Source organism: Pithys albifrons, chromosome 1 (genome assembly GCF_047495875.1).
Source record: "Pithys albifrons albifrons isolate INPA30051 chromosome 1, PitAlb_v1, whole genome shotgun sequence".
NCBI lineage: Eukaryota > Metazoa > Chordata > Aves > Passeriformes > Thamnophilidae > Pithys > Pithys albifrons.
Genome location: NC_092458.1, coordinates 76028742 through 76055247, shown reverse-complemented (window position 1 = coordinate 76055247; position 26506 = coordinate 76028742). Strand labels below are relative to the sequence as shown.

Here is a 26506-nt window from a genome sequence, read left to right as displayed (position 1 = left end):
GGGCAGCAGCCCTGCCTGAGTCTCCCACATCCCACCTGCCCTGTCTTCTGCCTTTACAGCCAGGATAGCCAAAGAGGCAACTTTAAAGCATGAGTTGCTTTACCTATTTCAGGTTTACCTCCCCATCTGTGAATGTGAGGGAAGCACCGTCTGCCACCTGCATTGGAGATGCCCTCCTGGGCACCTCCTCACTTCAGCATGTCCAGCAGGGATTGGGAATGTGGGCACGGCAAGTGCAGTGGGACACAGGGCACCTGCCAGCATCACCCCCCTTCCTCCTGTGAAAGCACTGGGTGCCAGGGAAGGACACAGAAGCCATTTGTGGGTGGGAGTCAGATAAAAGGGAGGGCCTGAGCAACAGTAGGAAAAAACCCAGGAGGGCAGCAGTGAGCAGAGCTGGTGTTGTCAGGGGCAGCCAAGAGAGGTGCCTCCACACTTACCCTGCGGTGAAAGGTGAACAGAGGAGGACTAAAAGGGTGGATGCCCTACATGGCGACATTCTCAGTTCCTGAGCATCACAACCAGCAGTGAAGCAGTTAAGATGTGGGGAGCCTTTTTTTCCTACATCTGAAAATAGCACAAGGCAGCCTTTGAGCACAGGCATTGATGTGCTGATATTTGTCCCTCCGAAACATCCCCTCCACCACCCCTTCTTTTCAGTTCATGGGGTAGGAAGAGCCACCCACTTGGAGATGAAGCCCAGAAAGCCTCTCGAGGAACAGGACATCACTTCCTCAGGACTGGCCTGCCAAAAATAGCCAGATAGGGATGAATACTTGTGTGAAACAGTCCGCAACCCAGTGTGATCTGGTACACACTGGAATCTCTTTAGACTAGAATGAGGTGTAATGCTATTCAGGCAAGAAGGAAAAGAGGAGAAGGAAGTTCCTGATCTCTGGCATCTCATTAGGGGTGTCTGCTAGTGAGGGGAGAAGGGCAGATATCTTCAGGGCATGATCCAGGGCAGGGCATGGGCTTGGGGACCTGGACAGTCCTCTTGGGGTCTTAGCTCTTGTGGGTACGCAGTTCTTGGCTTTAACTTTTGCAGGATTCCAGAGGAAATTGCTGTGCTGCAAGACTACCAACCCATTCACCAGGAACTAAACCACCATTTTTTGTTAATCATTATTTGTTAATCCTTGCTGATAATGAAACCATGTCTTCAGTCAGTAGGAAAACATCACAGCTCTCTTGCAAAGAGGCAGGCTGAGCTCCTAGAGGATGCCAAATGTACATTTTTCTCACCACCTTCCTAAAATATTACTGTATTTTTAATTTACTCTGGTGAACCAGCAATTGACTAAACAGACATTCAATATAAAATTCATATTAAGAAAAGAGACACTTGGGATAATTTTGATTGATTTACTTGGCAGAGTTTTGATAGCTACTGAAAGACATACTATTCATGTTTAGGTGAAAAATAAATGGAGTGAAATAAGTGTCACTGCATAGTACTAGGAGGTATATACAACCACATGTAAAAATGCATTAACACAAACATTTCTGTACAGCATCTTTTCAGTCTGTATAGAGAAACACTGGTTTATAATATGGGGAAAATATAAAGCAGACATACATGCAACAAGGACATGACAGTTACATAGGTCCCACCTGCTTCCCAACAGCTGCAATAACAATAATAACAATAATTATAATAATAACAACAATAATAATAAAAGCCTTTTTCAGGGAAAAAATTTGAAACCTGGAATGTTTTCATTTTGAGGTTTCCAGAGAGCTTCAGATGTCAAACATATCTGAAGGTGATTTAAAGGCTTGATTCAAAGCCCTGTGAAGGCAATGGAAAGACTCCATTGGTTTCAGTGAGCTTGGGGTCAGACCCAGCTATTTAACCATGATCCCATTCTGCCCTCCCCCAAAACCCAAAGTTGAAGTCTGCAGATAAAAATAAACAATCATATCATACAAAACTGTATATAGAATACAAAAGGTAACCATTGACTTTTTGTATAAAATACAACTTTTTGATAGTATATTTATTTCACATATGTATAAATATAACCCAAATAATATGTTTTTTTATTATTCCTACCAAAATATTATTACTTTTTGTTGCTGTTTTTACAAAAGTTTACAAAACAAATAATTCTTTATATTTACAACCCAATACTGTGAAGAGTGCTCAGTCAATGATGAAAAATAGACTATAAGGGTAGTGCACTTAGACATTGCAAAGAAAGAGAAAAAAGACATTAGTTCCATTCAGATACAAGTGTTCTGAAGAAATGATACTGAATTCAAGTTTTGGTTGCAAGAGTCTTTACAAACTCGCATTTCAAATGCATTAGGCTTATATTTACAGGACTGGAAATGGCCTCTATCTTTTTTGAATTTACTTAAGACAGGATGAAATTTTGCTCCCAGGCATGGCACTCACAGCCCAGTGTCTTTTCCACTCTAGGCTGAGGCCAAAAAGACAACTCTCAGCATCGAATCCACCACCACATGATATCATAGAATATCCTGAGTTGGAAGGAACCCATGAGAATCATTGAGTCCGATTCCTGACTCCTTGGGATCAGCTCCTCAGCTGAACAATTTTTTTACATCATTTGAGGATCTGGAAAACAGTCTGGTCTTAATACAGAAACCAGTGGTGGGTTTTTCAGTGGTGTGTGAAGGTAGTTGGAGTTACCAGACCTCAAGTGCCCATTGCTCATGGTGATACTAACTCAGCCTCGGCCTTAGTGGCATCCATCGCAGGTGTCTGTTCTTACCAGAGTGTTGTCAGTCACTGTTGACCTGCTTGTAGACAGGGTATATGTCTGTGTTTGAGGCAGATGAGCCAATCTTCCTTTCACTTCAAACTCATGTAGCTACTATTTCAGTCTAGTTTTGCACAATTTATAGAGGAGACTTCTGTTAGATCATGTCTATGTATCTCCAGACTTAGGTGGTACCCCAGTGACTGAGCTGAAAAGCTCTCCAAAGACTTGGAAAAATGGGCACTGACATATCAAAGGCGCCACATGCACCACAGCCAAAACTGAGAAGAGGGAGCTTTCTGGGCAGCTGAGTGACCACGTTACACAATGCAGGGCTGTGCAAAGATCACTAGCTGGGGCAGCAGAAGGGATTCTTCATCAGGCTTTCTTGTCCCTCTTACAGAAAACATTTCTGGGAATGAACAGCCTCAACTGGCATGTCGACCTAAATGCCCATGTTACACCTTTCCTGGAGGTGCTGGTGCTTATTTGTGTAATGATGCTTCCTGAAACATCTTGAAAAATTTTGCCCATTTGAAATGACAGGGTGAACTGACTGGAAAAGCCTTATTAAAACCTCTCTTGAGAAATAGGTCGGATAAGCACAGAGGCTATTGTCAAATAGTCTACTCATCCCATTGCTACTAACAAGGATGAATAAAGCATTTGCATGGGCAGAGCAATGCCTCTTGGCACCAAGTCATGCAAACGTAGGCATTGTATTCCTTTGCCACATCTGGTTTTAGCTAATTCAAGGGAGGCTGTTAAACACGTCACACCACATCATTTTAAAGAACAGCATTTTCATTTGAATTGCAAGATCTGTTCCCATCCATGAATCCTGTCTGAATCACTGTGAAGCTGCTTTATAGTGACAGAGTATATCCTTCTGATGCCCTTACTGACCAAGTCTATAGAAAAAATTTGACATGGTTGAGACTGTTCCCTGGCAGGTGTGGAAGAGGCTGTATGCATCCTTATTGCTCTGCTCTGTTAGCCTTCAAGGCGAGTGGCTACAAACTGCCTATGGGAATGGTCCTTGACCCCAGATTATCTTCCTAGTGATGCGCAGAAATATTCCCCCAAACGGTTTCATCTGCAAGCAGAGATGTGGCTGAGTGGAGCCTCCTACTGTAAGTTATAATGGATATGCCTGATATTTTCAGGGGCAGAGTCTCTCATACTCCACCTGATGGAGGTTGTGGGAACCTGGGCCATCAGTGGAGCCCTTTCAGGATCTCATAGCAAAGGGAAAACAGGATGGAGCCCAAATGCTGTGCAATAAAAATGGCAGCCTCTCCCCAGGCAGAGATGATGTCATTTTTACTGGGATAAACCTGAACTGACACTTGCCATGGGTTAGGATGCAAATGAGGACAGTGGCTTAGCTGAGCCACTTTGTGCATTTGCTCTCCTCTAAGCTGGACTAGGAAAGTAGTTGACAAGGGTCAAATTGTGAGCACCCTTATCACTCAAGTTCTCCACTGGAATCCCTGGGGTAGGGCAAGGTGGCAAAATGAGGATCCTGAGATTTGGTAACAGTTCATCTCATGTTTCCCTCAATGCCCAAAATTACTGTGCTGCTGGCAGGACAGTAGCGTTCTCTGATATTCACTGCAAGCACTGATGAAAGGGAGAATGCAAATTTTAGAGTACACTGAGCAACACGCTGGATGATGTTTCTTTCTTCCCTTGGATGAGACCACTTACCCTGTTGTGTGCTACAAAAGATAGAGGGTTTATAACAAAATCATTGAGAAAGCAAATATAAGCTTGTATGGAGGAGTAGTAAACAGTTTTTTTAACACTATGAGATTTACCCAGGGTTTGATGGTATCAGGGCTGAGCAGTCCCAAGGAAGTTAAGGGTTGTGAACATGATGACTGAAGAGCTCTGGACTGCTTGGGCCCTTAACTTGCATTTGGAGAAATGTTGTTCCACAACCCATACTGCTGTCTGGTGCTTCCATGTGTGGGAAGCTAAACACATTTTTCCCCACAGCTTCTGTGAGAAGAACTGAGGAGTTTTCAATGTGCTGGGCACTGGTGTGGTGAATCATGAATTCTCACTCCTTTGTGGCAGGCAGAAAAATCACTTACACTATCACTTCATCTGGGGAGACTTCAGTTTTGTTCCTAGAGCAACTCTTCAAACAGGACAGTTGCCCTGTGTGGTATTTTAAAGAACAGCTCAGTTACTAGAGTGTAAATTAATAAAGCAGGTTGTTGGCATCTAAAGAGTAAGCTAATGTCCTTGCTGCCTCTTTATCTGGTTCCCTCCTCGTACTGTTACTTACTAGTGGTTCCCTAGAATTTCATCAAGGTTGATGTCTTTCATCCAGTCATCATTTCCAGGTTCCGTTTTCAGTAAAGAATCTATAAAGTCCGAGTCACTGTTGAGCGCAGGTCCTATACCGTCACCTTGCTGGTTCAGAAAGTCAAACGCTAGGTCATTACCATGGTCACTTCCTTGGTACGCCCGAGAGTTTTGGTTGGTAGATGTGAAACCAGTTGATGGCAGAGATGACGGCGGTGTCATACTTGTTCCTGGCTGATTCAAGGTAGGCATAGTCTGTCCTCTCAGCTGGTTGGGTCTTATGCTGAGCCCTCGTAATGAGCCAGCAGATTGTCCATTTAGAGTCTGGTGCATTTGGTTTAGAGGAGGTCTCATTTGGACTCCTGCTGTTAACTGGTTAGGAGGCGCCAATGCACGCTGAGGAAAATGCTGGTTGCCTACATTGCGTTGCAAAGACTGGTTAGGATATGGAGTGCCAGTGGGGAAACGGACCCCTGCAGGCTTCAGTGCATCCTGCTGCTTCACTGCAGCTTCTTGTGGGGCCCAATTTTGGCCAGTGGCAGTAGCTGTGATCATCACATTCGCCGGCCGTTGAACTGGGATACCTGTTGCTCCATGGTTCAAGCTTGGTCTTATTTGCGGTGAGTTAACCACCGACCCCGTCCCAAAAGCTGCCACATTGTTTCCCTGTGGCATGGTTTGCTGTCGGGACACCATGGGGTTATTCTGACTGGGTAGAACTTGATTTTGGTTTCTGTGTGGCTGCATTTGATTAATTCCTGAAGTCACATTGTATGGGCTTGATTGGTTGCAAGGAAGGTTCCCGTAGCAGCCCATATTTCGAGTGGCAGGAACAGAAGGCATTCGGGTTCCAGCGGTGGTGGACATGAGGCTGGAGCTCTGGGCCATGATGCTATGAGTTGAAATTGGGTTGGATAAGGACATGTTGTTAGAGCTCATACTCACAGCTGGTGAACCACCTGGAAAGGAGAAAGCAAAAGTGTTAGAACAAGCATGAGTGCATCAATGAGTGGTGTCAGTCATATACCAACAGGTCAAAAATCCAATTTTCTAGTAGAAGAATTTCTTGAAGAAGATACTTTGCTCTTGAGAGGACTTACATGATCTTGCTCAAGGCCTTGAAGATGCCTATCATCCAAATGGTGGTTTGGCCTATATGAAGCCATTGGTATTTTCATCATTTCATAGGACAGCAAATGAATCAAAACTGGTGCTCACTCTAAGATAGCTATTAGAGTAGGGAAGGACAGACAGAACCACTGGGCAGAAGAGAAGACTTTTCTGCCTTTTTTCACAGAAGCACTAGACACCTCAGATAGGAAAAAGCCTATCTTAAGTGATCAGAGAGCAAGAACTTTTCTTCCATACAGGGCACGGTCATCCTGGCTCCCTCTAGAGAACAAAGGGAGCAAGAGGCACCCTCATCAGGCTCCTTTTCCACGTTTCACAGATACCTACAGCAGTGGTACCCATCCTTTCCAGGAATGTTTGTCCCAGATGACAGCAGGAGCTGAGACATTTGCAGTCATGTGCTGCGAGAGCAGTTCAGCCCAGTTTGTGACCTGCCTGTCCTTCCATGTGGCAGCAGAGCAGATACAAGAGCATGACTTGGTGCTGTACCTGGTGAGTCCCACCCAGATGACCTTCTAAACTCTCTTCCCAGCTGGGCTATGGCCATTTGCTGCTGACTTGCCCATGAGGGAAGCACACATGATATGCCAGCTTTTGCTGCACATGAAATTCACCTTTTGTGCATCAGAAAAGTACAAGTTGTAAGTTGGCACAAATCTACCACTTGCGACTAATTCTGCCCACTGGAGCATTTTCCTGTACCTGACACCTGCCAATGAATTACAACAAGAGAGGTCTTCAACCTCCAAACCTCAACACAAGCTCACTTCTGGAGCACATTTGCGGCTACAAAGTCTCTATTTTGAGGCCATGGGACGTAATTTATGCCATGTATGCTGATTGCTTGTGCAGTGCAAGACAACCAATCATTTTCCAGACACAGCCACTGTAGATGGCCCTGTGGAGAGAACTCCCTCTGCACACAATCAGCTGCTCCATAGCCTAATTCCCTTTGCTACTGTTGCTTCCAGTACAAGTCCTAAAAGAAGCACAGCTTGGAGAAGTCAGGTTCCAGGCAAACAAAAGGAGATGTTTCTTCACACAACATGTGGGTCAGCTGAGGGAATCTTTGCTGCATGGCACAGTACAAGGTAAATTCTTGTACCACTTTGGGTGGCTCCAAAAGCATGAGAAAAGCTGTTGCATGGGCTTGCTACCAAGGTACCACTGTACTTCAGGAATTCCCCGAGCCTCTGCCAGAGGAGGAATGAATGAACATACAACTCTGCAGATTTTCTATTTCATAGATAGCAACTAGTAGCAATTGTTTGACATGGGACACTGCCTTGGTTTGATCCTTCATACATACAATAAGAATGGACTGAATTTGACTAACTTTGACTTCTTCAAATCTCTGTTATTAATTTTATTAAGTGCTTTATCATCAATTTCTTCCTACTACACAGGTACTTCGAGACTGTGTCATGCCTGCAGCATTCTCCAGGTATTTTGGTCTCAGTGAGTGGCATGTTTTCCAGTCCCTTGGTCCTTTGAAGCTCTGTTCAGAACTTGACAGTTTTTGACATTTGATTTCAGAGCTGTGCATCACAGCTGATCACAGTAATAGCTTTTGCATGTCTCCAATATGGATGTAAAGTAAGCTCTATTTTTCCTGTTCAGCATCATCTCAGACAGTGCGCATTCAGTTCCCATCACACAGACTGTTCACAGTGATATCTGGAGACCTGTCAGTGATTTTGTTTTGAGCTGTGTTAATTTTGTATCACTGGTTTCTTAACCAAAATAGGCAATAAGAAGTCAGATGCTTTAAAGAACATTATATGAACAACTGTTACATTTGTTTTCTTTTTAATTGAAAGAAATACCATGCAAGTTTGAAAAGACTCTTTCACATCAGTCCATGTTGCTTGACATTAATTATATTTACTGTGTGGGCTCTATCTGCTCCCCAGTAGTTATGCTGAGCTCTTCATTAGGTGACTAGGACTGCAATAACCTACTTACTCTTTTAATTTTTGTCGTGGTATTAGCAAGTCTGGAGTTTCAAGACTAAACAGAAAGTAACATTAAGGATCTGGAGAACCTCTAGCGAGCTCCTTTAAAACTCTTGAAGACAAATCATATGCATGCATATTTTAAAAGTCTATGTTTAGGAACAGCTGTTTAATATACTGTTCCTGTTGGAATTTCACCCTAGTGATGTTTAGCTCCCTCAGACTAGAACTGAAGAAAAAATTATCATAGATTTCTTCTGCATTATTTTTATACATATGCTATTTCCATTTAGTAATGGATGCAAAGGAATAATTTTTTTTACCTCAAGGACTAAAAATTAACTTTTCTCATATCACTATCAACACTGAGAGTGACTCTACAACCAGAGTCCTTGTTCCAATTTAATACAAAAAGATATCTAAATTAAGAAACTCCCCCCATCCTGAGTGTAAAGAATCTAATTGCCCTAAGAATTATGTTGTCCTAGCTTAAGTACCTAAATTCAGTCCCCATACTGTGCAGCTCCTGGTACAGGAGATGCTGTGGGGAGTCCACTTGGTTTCAGCTTCACAGGGACAATCAAATTCTCACAGTGCTCAGCAGGGAACCGCACAATTAGCCTGATCTTTGGCTTTTGCTGGTAGGTTGTGCGTTTTTGGAATTACTGTAACATCTCCTATGAAGACAGGCTGAGAGAGTTGGAATTGTTAAGCTTGGAGAAGACAAGGCTCTGGGATGACTTGTCACCTTCCAGTACCTGGAAGGGACTACAGGAGAGTTGGAGAGGGACTTTTTGCAAGCATATGCAGTGATAGGACAAGGAGGCATGGTTTTAAACTGACACAGAGTAGGCTTGGATTGTATATAAAGAAGAAAATCTTTACTCAAAGGGTGCTGAGGCACTGGAAGAGGATGCCTGGAGAATCTGTGGAAGCCCCATCCCTCGAAGTGTTCAAGACCAGGTTGGACAGGGCTTTGAGCAATCTGGTCTAGTCGAAGGTGTCCCTGCCCATAGCAGGGGGGTTGGAACTAGTTGATCATTAAGGTCCCTTCCAACCCAAGCGTTTCTGTGGTCTTTTTGCAGGGTGATAGTGATGTGGCCCCTGATTCTTTGCTCCCTTATGCTGGTATCAAAGAGGAGGAATGGTGCACAATTCAGTGGAATTTCAAAAGATCTGGAACAGCAGACTGGGGAGAAATGGTTTTGTCCCTCCAGATGAACTACAAGTTTGTGAAGTCACCTCACTTGCCACTGGGTTGAAGCACCTCCTGGGGTGACTCAGCCAGCTGTTGAATGGACCCAAGGGCTACCATCACAGTGCTCCTGCAAATGCCACACTCTAAAAGTCCAAGTGGTTGTGCTTGTGCAAAAGATGAAGCTTCCTCTTTCTTTGTATTGCTATTTTTACGATTTTATTTTTAACATACGTATTTTCTGTTCTGATTTCTTCCAGATGGGAAGAAATGCCTTCCCCAGAAGCACTGTGTACAGCAGCTGGGCCCCCCAGGTTACAGCAATTCAGAGAAACATCTTCCCTACCTGATTCACCTGCTTCTTGCCATGACATGGCTCTGTGAGGCAAAGCACAGAGGAATAAAATGCTTAAACAAGTTTCTCCAAGGCCCTGTGTTATTTTATTTAGCTTTTTGTCTCTTCTTCCCCGACCTGACCAAACCTATTCCCAGAAAAAGGGAACATATTCCCTGCTGTTAGTCTCTTATGCAAGATTTCCTAATCACTCCATCTGGTAGCTTTGCTGGAAGCTCCCAGAACAGTCCTTTCTCCCAGGCTTGCCTGAAAAGCTGCTATCCTCACGGGGCTCACTCAGTGGGGACTTGAGATTTGAATGCACAAGTGCGGCCAATCCCACATGTTTCAAACCCAGAAGATGGGGCTCCAAAACCCACAAGACTGACAAAGAGTCAATCAGATTAAAAACAACAAGAGCCACCAAATGACAGTGGTGATCTACTAATTTTGAAGCCTTTACAGATGTGGCTGCAGTCACTTCCATTTTCTCTCTCAGGCTAGAAAAGCATTGTTTTTAAGTAAAAGCCCAGAGTCTCAGTTAATAATTTGATTCCAGGAATGAGCCTTTAAACAACACACCAAATCACAAGATTACCCAGCAAACTGACAAGGTTGCCAAAGCATTTGTTTTGGGAACACAGGAGGTACCAAGCCAGCAAGCAGGGTGCCCCCTGCCCTGTGGCATTGCCCCCAACATGGGCTGTTACACTGGCATCAGGGATCCTCGTGCAAATTTACTGGAGGTGATAAACTCAGGTCCATTAGAAGGCTGCAGTTTCCAGCAGTGGTTTCCAGCCTGCAGCAAGGTTGTCACTCCTAGAACTTAGAAGCAAAGCAAAGAAGTGCTTGAATATTGACTGAGCAACTCAACCTGACCCTTCCCCATAGACCTGGGATGGTGGTCCCATGGCCAGCAAGTTGGGCAGAGGGGTGGCACGTGAGTGAGCTGCAGTTCAGAGCTCATTAAAATTGTAATAGAAGCTTAAAAAGTCTTGCTACAAAGGACAGGTAGGAAGGAAAGACTCAGATCACTGCTGAACCTGCAGAGCCAACAGTTATGGAAAAACAAAAAAACAAACCATCTTTTTGTCCTCAGTGTCTTGTATACAAAAATATACTAGAAGGGAAAGGATCCTTTCTACACTTACATGCACAGACACTTTGCAGTATAAAGAACATCCTTTGATCCCATCTGATGCATTTCTTCCACCTCCTTTCTCTTCTCAGCAATTTTTCCTTACTCTGCCTGTGCTCTCAGAGTGGCATCCAGCCAACCAGCAAGGTGAACAGCAGGGAAAGCCAAACAGGCAGTTCTGTGCTTCCAAAACTAAACTTCCCACGGAGGTGAGGGCACAAGAGCTGAAACAAAGGATTAGTCCTGAAGTATTGGGCATTTTCTGCCCATGGCAGTTCTGGCAGAAACCAGAGGCTTTTCCTCTACTGTTTGTCTGATCTGTTGAAATGCTGCTTGCAGACCAGCACTAAGGCCATGACTGTGGCATATTAAACAGAGCAAAAGTACCACCCATGATGGTGCCATGCAGGGTACTTAAAAATCAGTACAAGGGTCCTCACATTGTACATGATCTGCCAGGAAGGAAGGAAGGAATGAAACAGTTTCATTGAACCCATGGGCACTTACCAGGATATTGGTTTGCTTGTTGCATGTTGACCACGTTCCTTCTTTGGTCTTTATAATCTGGTGGTGGTCGTGTCAAGTGTCTGTTCAGCTGATCTTGTGGAGTTATTTTCTCCTAGAGGATTAGAGTAAAAATGCATTAATTTGCTTTTCCTTATGCTTTCCTGTCTATGTTTTGCCCATCTCTTTCTTATCTCAGTATATATAAAGCTGAAGGGTTTCTTCCTTTCACCCTGTCTGGTCCACAAGAACTGTGAAACTGTGCCATCACCCACTGAAGTCTATATGGAAACCTTTTTGCTCATTGCAGTGTGTTTGAGTCTGGTTCAACTTTCCTTAAAACCACTGAGAGTTTCTCAGTCTCTGAGAACACTGGCTGTGTCTGCGCTGCAGTACAAAGTGTCTTCTGATGTATGCCCTTTCTTGCTCACCATGCTGATCATAATGAGGGGCCTGATGGTTACTCATGGCTCCCTCCTTGTCTATGCAGCTGGGTGTTCTTTCTCTGAAAGAACAGAGACAGAGCAAATATCTAGGTTTAACTCAAAAAAACACACAGCCAGGGTGCAGCTGGGGAGCAACAAGGGTTGACACCCGCCCCTTGGCTGTGTCAATGACTATCAGCCCATTTCACCCACATAGTCTTCTCAGCACGCACAGCTGGAAAAGAGAAATTCAGCTTGTCATCCCCATCCACAGCCATGCCCTTCTCTCACTCACTCCTTCCTTCTGCACTGCAGGGACAACCACAAAAATCAGAAAACCTTTGCTTTGTTTCCCGCCACATCTCTCCCCAGGAGAGATGCCAGCAGGACATATGGTTTAGCAAGGATGGTGCTAGGCTGGCTGGTTTTCATGCCATTCACCAATGCCCTGTGCTTCCCCATGCACATGCACGGTGCTGTCTTCCCTCTTACACTGGGAATACAAGCACTGGGGCAAAGACAGAAGGGAAAGACTGTAGAAAAAATTTTAGTTGGGGAGAATTTTTTGTTTGTTTGTTTTGAGCCTGCAGGGGGCACATCTCTGTTAAGAGTAAGATAGAAACCAAAGTTCTTGAACTGAAATCTGACTAGCTGCTCTGTGTTCATAAAGATCTGGAAAGAGCAGGCACTGGAGTCAATGCCAAATCTCTCAGAGCATCAGTGTGACTTGATGTCTCCAGAGTGCCACAGTTTACCCATGAGCGTTTGGCTCACACGCGTCCTTATGGGCAGCTGCTGGGGCAGCTTCACACCTTCTCTGCAATGCACCCAGGGTTTCATGCTCAGCTGCCAGAATGGCAACCTGGCTCATCAGTGTGAAAGAGTCAGGCCCTGGCTGGTGATGGAAGTCCACCAGAGTAATTTGGGGATCATCTGCCTGAAAGAGCAAGCAAATTGACCTTCTAATGAAAAATCTGTTTTTTCTTCTCCCAGGAACACCTAAAAACACTGGGAAGAGAGCCTTTCTTGTGGTGTTTAGACATTTCCATAATGGAGTGAGGGGATAGGAGTGAGGGGTCTGATTAAGATTTTTAAAGGGGTTTTTTACATCCTGCTAAACCTGAACCCTTGTGAAGAAGAAAGACAAGTTATCTCCCAGGAAATCCCTGCAATGCAAAAACTTCAGGCAAGCTTTTTGTGTATTTCTATGTACACAATACAGAAGCAAAGTCAAACTGATTAAAAAAACACGTTCTGTAGAGTGTTTTAAATTTCTATTTTATTTATTTTTAAGAGCAGCTATTTGAGGAATTAACTCTTTGTTCTGCTAAAAATTCTGACTGGAAGCTGCAGCACACAGATCTGATTTGAAACTTCTTTTTTCTTCTGCATGAATTAAAAATTCAAGAACTATCTCCCTTATAGAGTCCCCTATTCCTCACAAAATGACCAGAAACTCCCAATTGGTCTCTCAGATGTCAAAAGCAGATGGAAGAACTGGCTACAGGTATCTGGAAATGCAAAAAGAAAAACAGAGAAAGGAGGATCCATGTATGATCCCAGATGAGCACACAAGCTTGTGTTGAAACCCAAAATCAATGTACCTGATCCTTGTTTATCCACAGGCACTTTACACCATGCTGTTTGGGTCACAGAGCCTGGAAGTCAACTTTCCTCTGAGGGTGAGGTAGTTTAGCAGTGCACCTTGGCTTATATTGCAAAGAAAACCATGGACAATCTTTACATGCCTTAAATCAAGCATATGCTTGGACTGTTCTTGTAATGACACCACAGTAGCTTGGATATTTGAGTTGTTTCCTATAGACTGAAGGTTTCAAAAGGGCTTAGCAAAGTGCTGAAAAATATGAGGCACACTCTTGAAGTTCTAGGCATTGCAAAAACAACCTCAAAGTTTTGGGGGCTTTCTTGGCCCGTCTTAGCTTTCTTTTCCATTGTTTTTATGACAACATTTTCCATGTAAAATAAGAAATTATAACACTTACAGCTTCTGCCAACATCTGCTGCTGCAGAAGGAGTTGTTTTTGCTCCATCATTTGCCGTTGCAGAGCCTGTTTCTTTTCCATCAGCTGCTGATTCAACAATGACTGCTGGGATGAGTTCATGTAACCACTTCCAGTGTTTGGATTTGAGCAAGAACTGGAGCTTGGAGTGGGGCCAGCTCCCTGGCCTACCACAGAGTGTTGATCCTGAAACAGAAGAAATGGCTCGTGAAGGACGAAAATAATAACAAGCATCAAGAAAAGAAAATAATCCTTTTTATCTAATTAGCTCAAGTTCAGGACACAGCTCACAGACTCTCAGGACAAGTGACCGATACAAAGGCTTTGATAAAATAAGAAAGGGATTGAATAACTTCATCACTCAGGGAAGACTGAAAATGTGCCAAGTGGTTCCAGTGGAAAACCTCAATATTGTACCAGGAGCTTGGGAAACATTACAAGAATTAACAGAGCCAACCTGGGGATCTTTCAGGAAACAAACATCGGGCCATACAGCAGCCTGCTTGACCACAAGGGAACAAACTTGGTCTGCTTGTTCCTACCATCTAGTGAGCAGCAGCAAGAAGTTACAGATATTGCTAGAAGTGGCATCTATCCTTAGAAAATATGGAGGTGGTAAGCTGATACATCACAGTGGGGTAAGTGGTGTTGCTTTCATTCATCCTGTCATGTCCCTGACAAGATCAATCTCTGAGAGATTGCTGATTGACTCCCATTAGTAACAGGATTAAATAGGCTTAGAGTGTATCAACTTCTTGGTAAAACAAATGTGTAACTGGGAAAGACTTTGAAGAGTACTTTAGGGTCTCCCTGGTCTTTGCGAGGGATCTAGATCTGCTTTCTCTTCCCAGTGTGCAGCTTCATGAGGAAGGGATGGCAAAAAGCCATTCCAGAAAGCAATGCAGAATGTACTTGAGAACTCAAATCATGCTCATACAAGACGAGACATAGAATGAAAATATGCTGCTCCTTTTCTCTCAGCCATGATTTCCCTCAGCAGCAATATGTTTTCTGCCTACTTACTCCACCAGTGTTTGGTACTTGGGCCTTTACCAAATGTAAATAGCTTTCTGAGTGCACACAAAAAAACACTCAGTCTATGCTGGATCACTCAATATTCAGGTATTCCTTATCAGAAAAAAATTCTTTACAGAGAGAGTAATCAGGCATTGGAATGGCCTACCCAGAGAGGTGGTGGATTCCCCATCCCTGGAGGTTTTTAAGGTGAGACTGGATGTGGCACCGAGTGCCATGATCTGGTAAAGGGACTGGAGTTGGACCAAGGGTTGGACTTGATGATCTCGGAGGTCTTTTCCAACCCAATTGATTCTACGATTCTATGAAAGAAAATGGAATACACTGGAGGGGTCACAGCAGTCATGAGGCACATCCATTCTCTGACCACACTTTTGACTGCTGCAATTCACCATAGGAACCAACCCCATAACTCTCTATAACCTAACAGGCAGCAGCCCTTTCTCCTGGCAACACAAGACTCCACAGCTGGAGTCTGATGCTCCCTATTATGCAGAGGTTCTCTCAGAACCGAGGTCTAGACCCAGGATCTGGGCTAGTACCTAGTAAAGCTCTGCTCCATGGCCATTGACCCCACGGCATCTAGGGAAATATGCACTGACCAACAGAAACAAGGACTGGTCACACATACCTTACCGATGCTCTGAAGAGCACAGAGCCCTGATGCTTAACTCCAGGAAAGCCCATTTCTGTGCCTATGCTTTTGCATCTCTCTCATCCCCAATAACACACACACTCACTACAGACTAATCCCACTTATCTTCCTGCCATCTGGCAAGGAAGCAACACAATGATTGCTATGGGTATTTCTATTTTAACGTAATTCTGTGAGTTCTAGATGGGGACACATAAGTGTGTAGCTGGTTAGATAAAGTATTTGAAGACTGTTACTAAAATAAAAAGAATGACTTTCTTCTGGAGCCACCTGCAGCCCCCAAGGCAGTGTTAGAAACCCACCCTTCAAATTTATTGGGCTCTTACACAATTATATCCTGCACACTTTCTTTCAGTTCCAGAAGGAATCCAGGATTGCTCGGCACTGCCACATTTTTCAGCCCTTATGTTAGCTTCAAGATAGAAAATACCTCCTCTCAACAGACCTGCTTGCCAAGTTGTTGCGCAAACTTTTTTGACTTTCTTAAAATATTTTGAAAAGAAAAATATGTTACAATAAATTGGCTTTGACTTCTATATTCAAATGACAACTCTAGCTTGAACCCAGCCACATGTTCCATCCATTAATAGAATTCATCTGTTGAGTTTTTGCACAGATAGTGCAGGCTCCCCTGAATGTGCTTTCATAGTCCTGCTTAAAAAAACCCCAACAAAGCCAAAATTTCTTTCCCTCATCTCCTACCAGCCCATATAAGCAGTGTGGGGGATTTTGTTTTAAGATAAACTGTGTAGTGTCCATTCACAGTACCTATCAAAGAAAGCCCTTCTGTAATAGCCATTGGCACAAAACACCAGCTGCTTGGCAAACAGACCCTGAGAAAACAGTGTAAATCATCAACTTGGAGCCAGGTTGTGCTTTTTTTGTTTTTGGTTTTGTTTTCTTTTTTGCATTTGGTCCTTTCTCTGCTGTTCATGAAATGTCAGTGTGAGGCTAAGAATGTACGATGTGTTACTTCTCCTGCCTGCTGGTCTTCCATCAGCCGTGGTGCAATGGGAGAAGGAAGAACAGTTTCCTAATAAATCAGGGGATTAGCTGTGCAGCAGTTTGACCCTTCATGAACCAGTAGTATTGAGCCTTGCTCTCATCCCATGCCTGCAGCACTGCAAATCAGACGTCAGAAGGGCTGCACTGCTGGCAGGAACATGGGGCTCTGCCCCTGTGCTCAGACAAAGGGCACCTTCCAACATCCCTGCTGAGGAAGGGCAGATATGGGTTGGAGTTACCCTGCTTTCGTTGAACTCCTTCAGCCTGCTCTGAGCCTGGCTTTACTGCAGCTCCACAAATCTAAAGCTGACAGTGGCCTTTGGAACTTCATTCCTGGGTTCTCCTGCTGTGGTTCATGCGCTTTAACTTTAGAAACCCCAGACCAAAGAAAGCCTGGAGTGGGACATGCATGTCCCCTTGCCCAGGGGTGCCTCTGCACAGCAGGCTGCAGAGGTAGCCCAGCATCCCTACAGCTGAGAAACCTCAAGTGCTTGCCTGTGTAGTGACACCATGCACGAGGCAGATAACCTTCCACTTTGCCTCCAAGAAGGTGTCGTGACTGCGAGCACATCCCTGCAGCCAGCCAGCTGTCAGGAACAGGCTGGAAGCTTCACACCTCCAAGAGGTACCAATGTCCACCTAGGTTTGCCCCCAGTTTCTTGTCCCACATCCCTCCAGCATTGCAAATGAGCTGCAGGCCTTGCAGGACCATACCTGGTCCCAGCTGGGGTAGTGGCTGCAGCCGAGGGTCGAGTTAGTGTTCACCAAGCACCACAAACCCCAGCTGCTCTGCTGGTGCCAAAACTTCAGCACCCAGGTACAGAGCAGATGTGTTCCACCACGTCCTCTGATGTTACAGTGAGATATAAAAACTATGAGACACAGAAAAAGGCAATCAGTGAGAGCTCCTCAGAGCTGATGGGACAACTGGGGGTTTGTTCATAAGCACTGCAAAGAACTTTACCTTCAAATGTTTAAATTAGCAGTAAAAGAAAGCATTTAAGACCAAGTTTGCCTTTCTCTATCCCTGCTGCAGCTGACTTGTGTTCATACGAATGAAAGGATGTTTTGGTTTCTAATACATATGAATTTTATAAAATACACTTTTTCCCCTTTTCCCCTCCCCTTCCCTTCCCTCCTTACCTCTCCTTTCCCCTCCCCTCCTCACTTTGGACCTTTCCAACAAAATTGCATCGTTCTCTTTTCCTCTCCTCTTCCTTTCTCTCTAAAGCTTGTTAGGAGCACTGAAAGTCTTTTGCAAGTTTATGTCTCTGCATTCTTAGTTCAGAAATGGTTTAGGGACATTTGTCTGGAAAACGATGTGCAAATCTTTTGCCTCTTTCTTCTGGAATACCTTGAATTGCTGAATAATTTTGGTGGGACACAAGGGAAACAATGCTATATTTTTTATGAAACCACAATGCCCACAGAGGCTGTTTGCTTGGGAGCCAGGAGCCCTGGCAACTGTGCCACAAGATGAGCTTCTGATTTTTGCAGATTTTCCCTCAAAAGAAGAAGAATTTTTCCACCTTTCTGTTCCTCTGTGGGGCAACTCATCCTGTGCCCAATGTCAGGTCAGGAGTGAAAGCATCAAAGTAAGTCTCCTCTAAGTTTAGGTCTCTAACAAAATAATTAGAGCGCATTCTCTCTAAACTGCTTGCTGGAGCTCTCCTCTCACTGTACAGAGGGATGGGGCTGCATAATTAGGCTTCAGATGTTTAATTTAGATAACTAAGTTAGGAACCCAGATTAGATGATACGAACATTCCCTTACACTCCTCATTTTGGATGCTTCTAGTCACACTTGAGTAAGATGCCTGGAAGAGTCAGTGTGAACACACTTTAATTTGTCAGGCACTAGTGGATCACTTTCTAGGGGTGTTGTACAGAGTGACTAAAAGCCTCCCAAATTAACCATGCAGAAGATATGTTGAATTTCTCCTAATACCCTCCCAGAGAGAATTTTTATGCATTCCAGGAAGATCGTTTTCATATGTAAAAACAGCATTTTAAAAAAACCTGAATATTTCAAGATCCCAAGTCCTGTTTTTGCTGTGTCTAATGTCCAGAGATACAGCTGGGTGAAGACTGCAAAATATTTCCTTTCAGTAATTTTGTGGAGTGTTTATAAGAAGTTGGCTCAGCCAACTTCTCTGTTTTCCTCCTGAGAATATCTGAGCTCCCAGGACAAAAATTTCAGGGCCAACCATGTTTCCAAGGCATATACACAAGGAATCACGGACACTAGCATTGCAATTTCACAAGCCCAGACTGTCTGCCAGAAATATTTGTGCTTTCATCCAGCCAGAGAAAAGAAGTAAATGCTGTGTCACTCCTTCAACAAACCAGAGTGATGGAGCTCGAAGAGGAAATGCAGACTAATCCCTCCAGACACAGAAGCTGGAAATAATCATGACAGTAGGGAGTACACACCTGATTTCTGCTTCCTCATGGTGTGAGTCATGCATTGGAGTGACAGGTTTGGACATCAAGTAATGCAGCAGGTACTCAGCATGCAGAGGGATAAGTATTTCAGCACACCCAACTGCTGCAGCTCTCACTGGAAGAGCCAGAGAGGTCAGACTTTTTAAAAAGACAATTTTTTTGCACACACTGACGTTAAAGTGTGTCCCATAACTATTTTCAGAAACAGGTAACACTGTGCACAATCTCACACATAAAAATGGGTGAGCAAATCCCTCAAAGGAGCCAATCCTCACTATTGGTGAGAAACCACAAGCATACTCTTTGACAGAGAGTGAGTTACTTGTGCAATTCTTAATAGAAACCTTTTAGTGCACTTTGCCTTTTCAGCACCAACAAGGAAGCTGCTTACTCCTGAAATCCTTGTGAACTGATGTTCAGCCCTTAGTGATTTATTTGTAGCCTGTCCATAATCCCTTGCTGGGAAGCTGCACAGCCCCATAGCCGCTAGCAGGCACTCTTACAACAATGTTCCCAACCCAGCTCCATAAACTTGGGCAAAGTGGGAGCTGCTTCTTGCAGGGTCCAAGGCTCAGATTCAGCACTTGCACAATCACATAGCAACATACCCAGGAACAGTGCCTCATTACCAGCCTTGTCCGACAATCAAGTCTTTAACGAGAACAAAAGTTGACAGTGATTAATCATTAAGACATTTCTTGTTCCTTGCTGCACGTGTTGGAGGCAGCCTCCTGCAGAGGCAGTCTGGCAGATTTCCTGTCTGCTCTGTACCAGGGCCCAGGTCTGGACACACAGGGATGTCTTTTCCCAAAGCCAAGCACACAGATGAATGTCTTGTCTCCAATACTGAGCACGGCAAATTCGGAATGCATGTGCATTCTGCAAAAATAACAAACCCTCAGCTGTAAATCTGATTGCTGTATATTCAGACAAAATGATCTAAAAATTTGTTCATGTCAGATTTTTTCCCAGAGACTTCAAGAATGGATTATTAGTATTTTACCACGTGCACCATGATGAACTTTTAATGTCATCTTCTGCCATAATGTATATATGAAGGTGTCTATTTTAGAAATACTTTATTTGTGATGAAAATAACATGCACGTGTTGAAAGTTCAACAGAGGAGGTTATTATGAAATGTTTGCATCAGAAGAGGAATGTTGGCTCCATCGAAGTCAATGGCAAAACTCCAGCTGACTTCAACCGGGCTAGAATTTCCTCCCAGATCTCCATCCAGCCACAAGGGCACTCTTGGCTTGGAGTGACCTCATTTTACACCTTCTGGACAAGACACCTGGTTCAGAGGGACACCAACAGAGCCTCCACTAATGTACTCGGGCAAAGACTATCCTGTGCTCTGTAGGGTGCTCTATTTTTAAATATCTCATGAGCTCTAACATGTTAAAATAAGTTTGCCAATAAGCATGAATGATGAAGACTCCTATCTGGTTTTGGACAAGACCAGACACATAATGATTTGCTCTGTTTCAGATTATAATTTGCAATGGCTGTGATATGCAATACCCACATTGCAACTAGCCAATCCCTTTTGTTTATCATCACACAATTGCAGGAAGCCAAATGAGAGAGGTTCAAGAAACTGCCACTCCTCTAGCTAGAGCAGGAGCTCATGTGAGTGGACCTGCTTTGCTTAGTGCTACGGAATAAGGTAAGTCCAGGCTCGCAGGCTCTGCTTCCACTCAGGAGTGGTAATTTCCAGCTGAGGCACTGAAAACTTCCTAAACTGACTGAAAACTTCCTAAACTGACTGACTTGTGATTATCTGTCTGTACCTCTAGTGTGGGCATATATTACCTGTGTATAAGTACACCTCATTCATCTAAATGGTCTTATCTCATTGCCATATGTTTATTATCTTTCGCTAAAATTATCTAGCCTGAGGCTGATACAAAAAATTTCAGCCCACTTAGGAAAACTATAAGCAATCAAAACAGAGTCTTGTAAGATGAAGCTTTGGGTAATTCAGTAATAGGGGACTCTCTCACACATACATGTTTATATTTAAATGTTCAGTTTCCAAAGCAGTGATAAAAAAGACACTGAAGTTTTACATGTAACAGGCTTACATATAACATGTATCTTTCTTGGCACCTCACCTGATCCTCCCGTTTCCCCCTGCAGTGACTCTGGCAGTCCCACTAATCAAAGGGTGTGTAGACACCATACAGGGAAGTGTGGTCCCAGCTCCCCAAACTTGTGGGTAACTGGGCTGCAAGGATTGAATGGAGCCAAGTGAACTACTTACATGTGGAAAATTTATTCTCAAAGCCCAATATTCATTCTCCTCATGCTGAGGAACATTGAGCTAAGTGACACTGAGCTCAGTAGGACCCTGTGTGAATGCAGCCACCTTCCAGACCTGAACTCACACAGGGCCATCACCATAAGATCAGGTACACATGAGTGCAGCATTTGCAAAACTATTACATTCTAACAGATCTAATGAAAGAGAGTAAGGCTGGGCCTTTTCTTCTTGATCATAAACAATAATGGTAAATACTATAGGAAATTACTGTAATTTTTTTATCTTCTGATTTCCAGGCTATTTTCTCGTTTCCTCAGCTTTTTTCCCGCTAGCTTTTATCTATGTTTTCTTTGTACTTCTCTTATCCCTCCTCACATAGGATTTATCCTCCCTATTAATTGTCTGTAGTTTAAACACATTTGTGTCACTTCTAAGTAACAAGCATTAAAAAAAAGAAAAAATGATGACATAATGTTAAAATTTTCTTCAAGCAATAAAAAAAAAAGCAAAGCAAACACCATAAATGCAGTTTTTCTGCAGGAGGGCATGAGGGAGCAGGCAACCTGAACAAAGTATTCAATGAAGAAAGAAAAAAAAATTAAACACAAAGAACAATAACAAAACCAGAAAAACCACATCACTGGAACCAAACACTTGAATTCAAACGGGCACAACATGCATGACATGACTGTCAAAGACACATATTAAGATCAAAACACCCCTGCTGAGGATACACAGCAAGAACATGAGCATCCTTAAACCAGAGCCTCCTCGGATTCACTTTCTAAGCCAACAGCTCTGAACTCTGATGGAAAACAATGCCCAATACTGAAATGCAATGTGTGAGGAATGGCTCTGCATCTACATGTACTGATTGAAGCTGCAGGTGGGACAAGTCTCAGGTGGGACTGGATCTCTTTTTTTCCCAGTTACCTGTCCCATAATATGACTGGTGTTAACCAAAATCATCATCTGGGGCTGGTGGCCAAGTGTCACTGACACAGAAGGAGTGGGGAGGACAACAAATTGTTTCCCACTCTAACAGCCCACAGCACTGCTCAGTTTACTTGGTTTTAAATGAGTCCTTATCACACAACCCTAATGTGGTCTTCCCTCTCCTTGCTGAAGGGCCTTCCCCTTTTTTGGTAACAGTCACTGTCTTTGTTATCAAATAACTTAATCTGATGGGTATTAATTTGCAGGACTGACATAAACTTTAGGCTCCTGCCATCCCCTTTCACTCTCTTGATGAGTGTGATAAAATGGTGCCAGTGGCTGCAGAATTTGATAAATCTACCTGTCCCTCATCTGTCTGTGCCAACAGCAGTTTCATTAGAGTGTGAAAACATCATGTTTCCTAAAAAGCACTCCTGGGATTTGACTAATTTTTCATTATGATCTCAAGATGCCAGAAGCAAAGTGGCTTTCTTGGGTATCTCAGGAGCTCCACATACTTCCCTGGGCCAGACAAAATGCAAAGCCAGGACACCGAATTTTAGGAAAGCAAAATTCCAACTTTTCCAAGGGGTTAGTCAGTAAGACTTCCTGAGAAACTGCCTTCAGGGACAAGGGAGCAGAACAGAGCCGGGAGATCTTTAAGGACACTTGCCATAAATTGCAAGAGCTCTCAATCCCCAAGTATAAGAAATCAGAAAAGGAAGGCAAGGGACCAGCATGGATGAGCGGGGATCTGCTGGTAAAATTAAAGGGCAAAAAAGAAATGCACAGGCAATAGAAGCAGGCACAGGTATCCCAGAAATAGTATAGGAATGCTTTGCACCTATGTAGGGATGTAGTCAGGCTGGAGCTGAACTTGGCAAGGGATGCAAAGAATAACAAGAAGAGCTTGTACAGGTACGTCAGTCAGAAAAGTAAGAACAAGGAAAGATATCCCTCTGATGAACATGGGCAGCAAACTGGTAAGAATGGATGAGATTCTCAACAACACTTTTTCCTCAGTCTTGCCTGTCAATCTCTATTCCCACACTTTTAATTTGAAACTAAAAGAGTGTAGATTACAACTAGATATAAGGAAGATTTTTGTTGGTTTTTTTTTTTTTTTTTAATGGGAGTGGCAGGAACAGGTTTCCTGGAGAAGTCATGAATGTCCCAGCTCTGGAAATGCTCAAGGTAAGGTTGGATGAGGCTCTGAGCAACTCAGTCTAGTGGAAGGTGTCCCTGCTCATTGTAGAGGAGTTGCATTAGATGATCTTTAAAGTTTCCTTCCAACCCAAATGATTTTATGAGTCTATGATTATAAGACTACTCTTCTCTGAGGCATAACAGGGTTAGACAGAGCTCACCCACTTCTGCTTTCAGCTCTGCAGAGTTTAGCTCTTTCCCTGGCCAGGATTCACATCATGGAAGTTGATCTGCAGCCTCACTGCTCTTCTGGTAGCATTACTGGGCAAGGCAATGCTGCATGGTGGTGCATCTACTTCAGGAAGAAAAAGGTTAATCAAAGGTGACAGAGGGCCGCTACCACTGTAGAATGGCACAGGCCCTTCAAGGAGGGCTTGGCATCTCACTGAGCTCAAAGGAAGGTGCAACAGTACTTGGATGTAGTGACTTGTTTCTTCTGTTCTTTATCTCCAAACTTTAGAAAGCTTAAATGGAGTCAGCTAGAGAGGTCAAAATAGCGCAATCCACCAGGGGCCAGTCCTGCCTTGGACAGCATGCCTGAGAGGAATTATCTGAGGAAAGGTTTCCTTATTATACTTCTGGCATTTATTTAGCTATTTACTGCCCAAATCTTGAAGCGTGGGAAAGAATAACAGACTATCCAGAGCCTGCCATATGCCAGCTATCAGATAACGTGCGACTCCAGAGAATGGGAAGGTTGGTGCCAACAAAAACTTTCTTGGATGACTTCTGCTCATTTTGTATTATTCTTGTGCAAGAACAGTGAAAACCTGTTTTACATCCCTATTTTTAAATAGACCTACTCTCATATGAAAAAGAACAGGTGGACAGGGTATTGCTGTCCTGTTTTCTTTCTCTGAGGAAGAGAAAGCACAAATGCAATTTACTATGTCAAATCTTCCTCATATTTTGCTATGTTATTTCTCACATTTTGGTATATAGCAAAAGTCAGTAAATCCCAGTGCAAGGAGTAGGGGGGGGCTCTGGATAATCTACTATACTTATGCTGTCTACCCTGCCAGAAGCCCTGGGCTTTGATGTGGGGGACACAGAATTGTCTTCTGGCAATTCCTTTGAAGAGGCATTGTGGAGATTCAAGTTCTGCCCCCATCTTCACATTGTTGGTCACAGCCACACAATTTAATAAACACATAAACTAAGAAAAGAATCAGTTTATTGGTATCAAACTTTTTAGGGTACAGAGTGTATCCCTCTCACTGTCCGGTGGCAGAGTTGAGGAGATAAAAGTACAGTAAGGAGCCTTTCATTGGCATCTGCAAAGCCCACTGTGATGTTGGACAAGCAGTTCAGATAAAACAGTGATGTAGAAACACCCAGCTGACCACTTGTGTGCTTATAAGAAAAGAAAGCAGCTGAGCTAAATGAGCTACATGAGTTACACTACATTCTGTAAACACTTGGTTAGACACCACAGACGTAAAAAAAAAAAAGGAGTTGGCTTGGTTTGATTTGACTTCCCCGTAAAGGTCACTCCTTCACAGTTCTGGCAGTTGAACAACAATAGAGGACAAGAGAGAAGTGTTCATTTTTTGCAAGCTTGGTTTATTTTGGATTTTAGATAGTCTAAGTCTGCATATTTGCTCTAGTGCAAAATTATCTTGATCTGTGACATCCTTTCCCCTATCCTAAAAAGCAAAAGTTGGATTCATTCTTGGGCAATAGACAGCATAAGTTTCCTTTAACTTAAAAATAAGGTTTAAATGGGCTTTATTTGGCTCACTGGTTTGCACTGTCTGGCACAGAAACAAAGGTTATCCAAAGGCTGTTTTGCAGGCTACTCCTGCAAGCAACCTTCTCTCTGGGCTGCACAAAAGTTTCTGGTAAGTTTTTAGATCTCATAGGCAGGAAAAGCCTACTAGGCTGGAGACTGTGTGGATTCAGACAACAGGAGGAGACTCTGACACAGAAGAATTCACGTACATTTGTTTATTAGGTGAAAGGCAAAAAAATTTGTGATAGGTCAAAGTGTGGGTTCAGAATATTCAAAATATGATGATAAGGATTTGATACTGGATAGCAAGGAGTTGTGATATGACATTTGTGGGGGTGGACACTGAAACTGTTGAAAAATTGTACTAAACTTACTGCTTGGTGAAACATTTCTAAAATACTGTGTCCCTCTTGTTATTAAAAATATAGAAGTAATGAAAAATAATAAGAATTTTAACCAATGTCATAAAGTACCTCAAATGGATGTTAAAATATGTATGATTATGTCATTTAAGATTGCTTGGGCTAGAAACGGCAGGTTTACCAACTATTTGGTTGGCATGGTAAAGAGCTTTTTCCAAGTACATCTTGTTCTTCAGACCAAAAAGGTGTAAGACTCAGGGAATAACCCCTTACTAGCAAGGCCTTGCTCTATAAAAATGCTTCCTTGAGTTTTAATATTAGTTGTGCCTCTTGATTTATGCCTTGCTTCTCTGTAGTATTTTTTGTGTGACTAATCAGAGCTGAATCTAAGAAAAATAAAACGTTAATTAAGCTTTATCTAATCTCGATCTAATCTGACAGCAGCAACCCCCATCTGCTGCTCTGCTGTGCATTCCTATTTTGACCACCTACTATACATGGATAATTAGGTGTCGCAACTACTATGGCATCTAAATTGAGGAGCGTGCTGAGTGATTCAGACAGCCATCTTCATAGCCAGACCCACCAGTCCTTCTTTCCTAGACATGCAATGGACAGGACTTACTATATTGTCCCATATAGGAGCCAGAAATGGGCTCTTTTCATGCCATCAGAAAGCTAGGAATCTAATCCAGTCACCCAGCCTCTCCTAGTTGTTCATGGAGTGAAAGGTAACTCATTGCCTCCAGAGGGTTGCTGGCCAAGTCTGGTCTCTGAAAGGGATGGGATGAGTTTGGAGGTGCCTCTGTTCTTCTGCTGGTTGGAAGAGCATGCGGGGCTAACTTGGACATGAGACTATACATTGAAATGAGACAACTCTCATCTGATGGTAAGAAAACTGACCAAGAAACTACATGAGCATCAAGTCTACAGTAACAGATTTCTGAGCCAAATGCAGACACACTGAAAAGTTCCCACTGGGCTTTGGAGCAGGCTCTGTCATAAAGACAAGTTAAAAGGTGAGAGACATGGAGAGACATGTGCAGAGAACTACAATTCCAAACATGCTCACGGTTAGATATGTTTGTTTCTGGCCTTCACCTCTCAAGATCTT

At 43.3% G+C, this 26506-nt stretch overlaps 1 protein-coding gene across 2 annotated transcripts in view; it reads right to left on the bottom strand.

Moving 5' to 3' along the window:
- Positions 1 to 1351: 1351 nt before the first annotated feature.
- The window catches only part of MAML2 (mastermind like transcriptional coactivator 2), a 211813-nt gene continuing 186658 nt past the window's right edge, over positions 1352 to 26506 (bottom strand). For both annotated transcript variants that reach the window (XM_071555275.1, XM_071555283.1), the window contains 3 exons: positions 13731 to 13934; positions 11306 to 11417; positions 1352 to 6004 (listed from right to left, as the gene is read on the bottom strand). In XM_071555275.1, the coding sequence (XP_071411376.1) occupies positions 5025 to 6004; positions 11306 to 11417; positions 13731 to 13934 (1296 nt within the window). In that variant the 3' untranslated portion in view covers positions 1352 to 5024. The remainder of the gene's footprint in view (positions 6005 to 11305; positions 11418 to 13730; positions 13935 to 26506) is intronic.